Below are 8,178 nucleotides of genomic sequence, written 5' to 3'. Positions count from 1 at the left end.
GCAGGAAGCCCAGGGGCCTCTGTCCCCCAGGTGCCCCGGTGCTGTCTTGGGCAATTCTGACTTTGCTCTGACCAGAGAAGTCTCTGACCATGGGGCTCCCAGGAAGAGGGAGGCTTGAATCAGGCCCTCGGGTGGCGTGGCCTGGTGGGGATGCGGAGGAGCTCACTCCCTGCACCCCGGCTCCCCTGCTCCAGCCCTCATGTACGCCAGCATCTTCGGCAACGTATCTGCCATCATCCAGCGCCTGTACTCAGGCACCGCGCGCTACCATACGCAGATGCTGCGTGTCAAGGAGTTCATCCGCTTCCACCAGATCCCCAACCCGCTGCGGCAGCGCCTGGAAGAGTACTTCCAGCACGCCTGGTCCTACACCAACGGCATCGATATGAACGCGGTGAGCCCCCGCTTCCCTGCCTGGGATGGGACGGGCAACCCAGCTCAAGTCCCAGCTCTGGCTAATGCCCGGGCGGAGGCCAAGGTCCCACCGGCACGGGTCACCCCCAGAGGTCTCCCCACCCGCTTCCCCAGCTCCATCCGCCTCGCCTCACAGGTGCTGAAGGGCTTCCCGGAGTGCCTGCAAGCCGACATCTGCATGCACCTGCACCGTGCGCTGCTGCAGCACTGCCCAGCCTTCCGAGGGGCCAGCAAGGGCTGCCTGCGCGCCCTCGCCGTCAAGTTCAAGACGACGCACGCACCGCCGGGGGACACGCTGGTGCACCTCGGCGACGTGCTTTCCACGCTCTACTTCATCTCCCGAGGCTCCATCGAGATCCTGCGCGATGACGTGGTCGTGGCCATCCTAGGTGGGTCGGGCGGGGAGGGTGAGGTAATGGGACTGGAGATGTCCTGTCCTCATCACTTCATTCTTAATGATGATGGTGGCACCTTTTATGACCTGCATATATGTGCTGAGCGTGTGCCACAGAGAGCTTTATTCCCAGCTCACTGAATCCTTAAAACAAACCTCTGCCATGGGTCCATTTTCCTGATTGGGAAGTTGAGGCTCAGAAAGGTCATGCTGGTAAGTGGCCAAGCAGAGGTTCCAGGGCAACGGGTCTGACTCAGAAGTCCAGGCAGGCTTCTATCTTCCTCTACTCTGGAGGAGCACAGGATCAGAGGGCAAGGGTTTGTCTTGGGTGGAAGGGAGTCTTCAGTATAGCTGCAGAGACAACTGGACCCTGGAGGAAGGATATGCACACTGGATAGGGGACAGATGTGGGGCACATGCAGCCTCCACCAGCTGTGCGAGTGTGACCTTGGGCAGGTCATTTCTCCTCTCTGAGCCTCACGGGGTTCTCTCCTCATCTTCCTTGCCTTCCTCCCGACTTTAGCCCAACACAAGTCCCTGACTAGAATGCCAGCCTTGCCCTCCCTTGGTCTCCATAGCCAGGTTCTCCTCCAACCCCTCTGGACAGGCCCCCTCTGGCTCCTCTGCCAACTCTTTTCCCTCTGGCCTGCTGTCAACTCATGTTCGCCAAGTGTGAGGCTCTGCTCTCCTCTCCTCACCTGGGCCAGCTCCTTTCTCCCAGGGTCTCTGCCTCCACCTATGCCACAAGCACCCCCCAGAAGTCTGTCCCAGCCCCAATCTCTCCTTAGACTAAAATGTTCCATTCCTTCCTGGGCCACCCTTATAATCCATAGGCAGACCAAGCAACATATTTCAGTCTGAAATGATCATCTGCCTTCAAAAGCAGCTCCTTTGGCTGTGAATGATCCATTGCTTGGGCCAGAGACCTTCCCGCCCGCCCCCACCAACGAGGCAGCCACATAGCCCTGACTGTTCTCCTCTCTATCCTACACGTCTCCTTGTCCTGCCTGGGTCCGGCCCTCATTGCGGCCTTCCTGGGCAGGTGTCAGGAGCTCCTTTGCCATGGCCCTGCATCTCGTCTAGCCCCATACACCATCTTCCACCTTCTGCCCGTGACCTGAGATTCATGTTCTACTCAAAATCCTTCAGTGGTTCCCCATGGCCTGCGACACAAATGTGAACCCCTGTGAGCACAGTCCTCCCAATCTGGCCACCCTAAGTCCTCCCCCAATACTTCAGGCTCCAGCCACACAAACTACTTATCATTCTCTGAACTTGCCTATCTCTGTCACATGTCCATGCCTTTGCCCGTGCTGCCATTCTGCTTGGAGCACCTACCTCGCACCCCTGCCTGGCAGATTCTCGTCATTTTTTGAGCTGAGCTTAAGCACAGGCTCCTCTATGTGACCTTCCCTCATTCCCAGCCTACTTTAGGAGGGCCATCCACATGGGAGGGATAATAATTATTATTAATAATTAAGAAGCCAGTCCAATTTAAGTTTTGGATAGAGACATGAAATCCTCTCATTTTGTCCTGAGTGGAAATGGACATTAGAGCATAATATTCATCTACTAGAAAACCATCACTTTATAATGTTATCCAGATTTCAAGCTCTTAGGTTTCATATGTGACCCTGGAAAGTCCTTTCCCTCTTTAGGCCTCAGTCCCCTCCTCTGTGAATGACCTTTGAGTCTGTTCTCTTGGGCGACATGTCTTCGTCTCCATCTATCATTGTCTGCGTAAACTATTAATGACCCTGTGTGGTATCACCAGGCTGAGGGGGCTGGACTTTCTTTCGAGGAGTGGACATCAAAGCAATCGTGGTTCCTGGCACCCCTGCCCTGGGCTCTCTGCCTTACAGCCCTGAGTGCAGCACTAACCACACAGTTTTTTTTTTTCTGCCCAGATTGCCTTTCCCCTGGGACCCCATCTTCCACAATTCTCACAATCCGGCCCCCATTTAACTTCCTCTGTAAGCCCCGCTCTTCCCTACTCTCAGTGCCCCTGGTGGAATTAGCCCCAACCTCTTCTATAGCCCCATAGCTCTTGGTTCTCCCCTGTTCTAAGGCTCTACGAATCATTCTACAAACTAGTTACTTGCTTATGTGCCTGTCCCAAGGGGATGTTAGGAGCTCCTTGTGGGAGGGACAGCATCTTATTCCTGTTTACCCCCTATGGCCAGCACAGTGCTTGGCACCAGGAGGGCCCAATACCCTCATCACATGCCCCAGGTATCAGCCCATGTCCACCCTTTTACATCTGTTGCTGCCAATGCCTCGCATCGACCTCTCTGGTGCCTCTCGCTATTTGAGACACTTTCTCAAGCACCACGTCTCCTCCTCTGGACAACCCAGTCGGGTAGGCAAGGCAAATATGGTTGTTATACCCATTTCAGAGATGAGGAACTTGGAGTCTAGAGAGGGGAAGTGACTTCTCTAGGCTTCCTCTGCCAGAGCCATGCTGGTTACCTGGCCCCACAATGGGGAGTAGGAATACAAAGAGACAGAAGCCTCAGGCCCTGCCTGGGGGAGCCGGGTGCTCCTGGACCTGGGTTCCCTGCACCCTTACATCACTGCGGTGGGCTGAGGAGAGGGGAGGAGGTTGAGCGGAGAGCCCTTAGTGTCCCTTACTGCCCACACTCTCCTAGGGTGGGCAGGGGAGGACAGTGCCAAAGCACATAGAAATAGGAGTGGAGATTCTGATAGCGGGTGGTCTTGAGGGGCCTGGAGACAGCGGGAGGACCCACATGATGGAAGAGGGGTGGGAGTCTCTGCAGAGCTTAAAGGACAAGGTAGAAGCATACTCCTCAGCCCCAGCCAGCACATCCAGACTTGTCCCCAGAAATTTATACTGAGCACCAGGCCCAAGCCTGTCAAGATCCCTGAGGTGGGAGAGAGGGCATGGACAAGAGGATTTTAGGGAGGCGCCTCAGAAGAGAGCTTGTAGCCAGACCCTGGAGAGACCCTCGCCCCTCTGGCTGGCAGGAAAGAACGACATCTTTGGGGAGCCCGTTAGCCTCCATGCCCAGCCAGGCAAGTCCAGCGCAGACGTGCGGGCCCTGACTTACTGCGACCTGCACAAGATCCAGCGTGCAGACCTGCTGGAGGTGCTGGACATGTACCCTGCCTTCGCAGACAGCTTCTGGAGTAAGCTGGAAGTCACCTTCAACTTGCGAGACGTGAGTCTGGGCTGGGTGGGCCAGGGCGGGTGGTGGCCCTTGGCCAGCTGATAACTGGTAATGCCCAGGCAGCTTGCTGAGAGCTTGGCCTGCCTGGCCTGGGGAACCCATCTGACCATCTCCTTTCCTTTCAACCCCATGCTGTGTCCTTCACCATAAATTTTTCTGTATCTTCCAAGGCCAGCAAAATGCTAAGTATGATGATAGCTACCAATTTTCGAGCACCAGCTATGCGCTAAGCACTGGGCTCCTTTTACGTTATCTTATTTAGTCCTCTCCTTGCAAATGGTGTTATTATCCCCTTTTCCCAGATGAGGAAATGGAGGGTTAGAGGGGATAAATAAATTGACCAAAACCATACATCCTCACAGTAAGCCACACAGTCAATGGCGGAGCCAATCTGTGGAGTCAAGTTTGTGTGACTCCATAGCCCAGGCTTTTCCCACTGCTTCGAACCAAGCTGAAAGGGAGGGTGTCTGCTGTCCAGGTGTAAAGAAACGATAAAGCTGTGTCTCCTCTCAAGCTTATCACTCAGTGGAGGAGACTAAACAACTAAGGAACAATAAAGAGCCACACAGTTAAACAACCACGGAAGTCACGGGGATGTGCCAGGAGACCAATTTCTGTGGAACTCAGGGTTGCCAAGGTGTGGGATGGCCAGTGTAGCCTGAAGCCAAGAAAGGGGATGCATGGAGGAGGGGGCCTGGAATCAGCTAGTGGGAAGGAAAGAGCAGGCACACCTGGGTGGGGCAGCAGTGGCTGAGGCCCTGGCTTTGAGCCCCGCTTCCCCCAACATACTCCCCCAGCCTCAGGAGGAAGGGTTCTGCTGGCCTAGGCCCCACACCCAGGTGGAGGGCGCGGTGCTGAGGCAGGTTTTCGTTGCTAGGGACAACCTTCACCACCCTGTGCCGTCTGTTCTCCCCCTCCCCAGTCTTTTCCCTTCCCACCTGATCTGTCCAGGAGATATTTTGTAAGGACCCAGTCTTGGGGGGGCCCAACCATTAGGAGCCATCAGGTGGCCTTAGTGCTCACTGGCTGGACACCAGGGCAAAAGGAATGTGATCTCCACAGCCTGGGGCATCTGTAGCCCCTGGGTGCCCCAAGTCTCAAGGCACCAGGAGGGTGGGATACCGAGGGCACTCTAAAGGCACCTCCTGAATGGATCGGGGATTTCAGATCCAGCTTCCTCAAAGTAGAGTCCCTATTGGCCCATACTGAGGGAGCACCAGGGCATTCAGGAAAGGGAGGACTAGAAGAATAGCTCTTCTGCCTTCTCTCCAAAATCTTGATGCCCAGGGCAGCCTTTCCCAAGGCTTCATGGAGTCTGGCATGTGCCCAAACCCCTGTCCATCTCCTATGCTCCAGAGCAGGAGAGAGCCTGCAGGAAGGTACCTGGAGAGTCAAGGAAGAGCCCAGCCCCTTGTCACCACTTTTCTTTTTTACCTAGTTGTCACAAGGGTCTCGGGGGGAGTGGGGAGTAGGGGTGCAAGAGTGAACAAAGAGGCCCTGTCCCAGATTTGGTCCCTATTACTTGATGCTCTTGTTCCCCATAAGGCAGATGGGGGGCTCCAGTCATCACCCCAACAGGCTCCAGGCCAGGACCACCAGAGCTTCTTCCTCGGTGACAACCATTCAGGTGAGCAAAACCAGCCCCGACCAGTGTCTGCCCTGCCCTAGCCCAAAGCTTCTGCCAGCCTCCTGCCCCTTCTCCATCCTCCGTCTTGCTTCCCCTGGAAGAGGCCTCCCCGGCCTCTGGATGAGTTGGAAAAGGGTTCCCTAGGCTCAGTACTACAGGCCCTTGCCCCCTTCCTTCCCGCTGTATCCTCATACCCAGAGTGAGGGCTAGCCAGGTAACCAATGTGGCCACAAGGCAGAGATACTGGCTAAGCCCCTGGGGTTCCACATCAAGGCACCAGGGGACCCAGTAAGCTACAGCTTCCTGGACAGTGAGTCCAGGGCTGCACATCCCCACCCAGCCAGCCCCTCTCCCCAAAGCTAGGACCCCAGTTCCCCTCTCAAGGCTACAGCTTTCTGGGTCTTGGAAGCCAGACCTCTATGGGGGCAGGACCTCATACTCCAGGGCAGCCAGGTAAGGAGATCCACTTCTCCCACCCTGTGTTCCCAAAGCAAGTAGGGGGAGGGGCATGGGCTCAAGTCTGTGGAACCAGCTAGACTAAGCTCAGACTTTCCTTTCCTTCCTGCAGGTGCAGCCCCTTCCCTGAGCCTCTCAGATGCATCTGACCTCTGGCCTGAGTTGCTGCAGCAAGTGCCCCCAAGGCCAAGGTACAGCCCCTCAGACCCTCAGAGAGACCCAGACTGCTGGCCTCGGGAGCTGGGCTCCAGGCTAGAGCAGCTCCAGGCCCAGATGAACAGGTGAGTGCCCTGTAGGACAGGGTTCGATGGCTGCAGGGTGCAGTCCCGGCAGCGGGCTAGGCACGGGTGCCCCCTCCTGGTGACTCAGGGACATCACTGGATGTCCTGTGAGTTTCAGAATAGCCGACCCCATTTAAATATCTCTATGTCACTAAGTACATTTCCTTGTCCCAACAAACTCCGGAACATGCCAAGGAAGTTTTCTTAGGGGAGGGGCATAACCTCACGCAGAAACAAATTCCATGGGCTCTTGGAAAAGGGGTGTGACCTGTGGAAGGCAGGACTGTGGTGGCAGAACGAGGGCTTAGGGGAAGGATAGTCCTGAGTTCAAATTCTGGCTCTGCAACTTACCAGCAAGAGTGTGGGCAAATTATTTAACCACCCTGAGCCTCTGTGTTGCCCTTTCGTGAAATGGAGATAATCAGACTACCCATGACAAAGCTTCTTCATGAGGACCGAATGATGTGTGCACACGGTGCCTGGTCACTATTATTATCCAAGTCAGGGCTGTGCTAAGGGGCACTTGGGGAGGGGCTGTGGATTGTAGCAGGAAATAGCTTCAGATAGGTCCCAGGCTGCCATTCCATCCAGCAGGAATAGCATGTAGGCTACAAACCTGAGAGCTGTCCTTAGGACCTGGACTACTCTTGCCGACTCCTGACCCTGATCTGACCCTGACTGTGGGGTTCTGTGGGGCAGGCTGGAGTCCCGCTTGTCCTCAGACCTCAGCCGCATCCTGCAGCTCCTTCAGCAGCCCCTGCCCCAAGGCCACACTGGCTACATTCTGGGAGCCCCAGCCTCCAATGACCTGGCCTTGTTTCCTGCGCCCTCAGCGACTCAGATCCCAGGAACCAGGCTGCCCCAGAGCAGTCTGCCCCCTGCACAGGTGAGCAGGTGAGGGGATCCGTTTGCCTGGAGGCAACTACATGCCTTCCCCCACCCCCACCTTGGTCTCAGTGTGGTGTCAGGCCTAGAGCCTAGTGGCTGGATAGTAACTGTGGCTTTTGCTGTCTTCCCTTATGGTCTGAGTCATGACAGGGCATTTTGGACAATTAGCGGCAAAGCCCGGATTATGACTGAGACCCCACAGCTGGGGCAAGGGTACAACGACACAGTTCCTACCAGTTCTTAGCCCTCAAGTCAGGGTGGCCTGGGGGTGGGGAGCTTCACCACATTGCATGCCTCCCTTTTCCTTGCTCCTCTCAGACCCCAAGCTACGAAGACTTGGACAAATGTGGGCCGAAGCGCAGGAACTCTTCCTCCAGGATGCCTCACCTGGTCATGGATATGGACAAAACTCTGACATTGTCCTCGGAACCAGAGCAGCCTGAGGGGCTCCTGTCACCCCTGGCCTCACCTCTGTGTCCCCTAGAGGTACAGGGACTCGTGTGTGGTCCCCGCTTCCCCTCTCTCCCTGAACACCTCGGCTCTGTCCCCAGGCACCTGGAGTTCCAGAGACATGGCTCAGATCCTGGATTTATGGGGAGTTAGAGCCGATGAACCGCAAGATAAAGGACATCATGAGGGGATTAAAAGTGGGTGAGGTGAGAGTTAAGGGTTTGGGGGAAGCATACAGCCACCCAAATGGGCCTCTGAAAACCATTCTCCTAGACTAGCTACAAACTTCTAACCCAGCTGACCCACGATGGCAGGGATGAGGAGGCTCAGGACTTTTCCCAGCCTCCTCCAAGGCTCTGTTTAGACAGCAGGCCTGGTGGAGGGTGGGTGAGCCTCAAGTGTAGAGGTAGCTTACAGGACAGAGGGGTCAGTGAGAAAAAGGGAAGTTCCTGATCTTCTGTGTGAGAGCCTTGTTCTGGA

General features: G+C 55.8%; 1 protein-coding gene across 1 annotated transcript in view; it reads left to right on the top strand.

The window, feature by feature from the left end:
• Window positions 1-7,851, top strand: part of KCNH6 (potassium voltage-gated channel subfamily H member 6) — a 20,640-nt gene extending 12,789 nt beyond the window's left edge. Inside the window, exons 7-14 of the mRNA XM_011368583.1 lie at window positions 5-38; window positions 195-394; window positions 551-803; window positions 3,794-3,987; window positions 5,542-5,623; window positions 6,192-6,360; window positions 7,060-7,246; window positions 7,567-7,851. Coding sequence (XP_011366885.1) covers window positions 5-38; window positions 195-394; window positions 551-803; window positions 3,794-3,987; window positions 5,542-5,623; window positions 6,192-6,360; window positions 7,060-7,246; window positions 7,567-7,851 — 1,404 coding nt within the window. The remainder of the gene's footprint in view (window positions 1-4; window positions 39-194; window positions 395-550; window positions 804-3,793; window positions 3,988-5,541; window positions 5,624-6,191; window positions 6,361-7,059; window positions 7,247-7,566) is intronic.
• Window positions 7,852-8,178: the final 327 nt, after the last annotated feature.

Source organism: Pteropus vampyrus, unplaced genomic scaffold (assembly GCF_000151845.1).
Source record: "Pteropus vampyrus isolate Shadow unplaced genomic scaffold, Pvam_2.0 Scaffold143, whole genome shotgun sequence".
NCBI lineage: Eukaryota > Metazoa > Chordata > Mammalia > Chiroptera > Pteropodidae > Pteropus > Pteropus vampyrus.
This window is presented reverse-complemented; position numbering and strand designations above follow the sequence as displayed.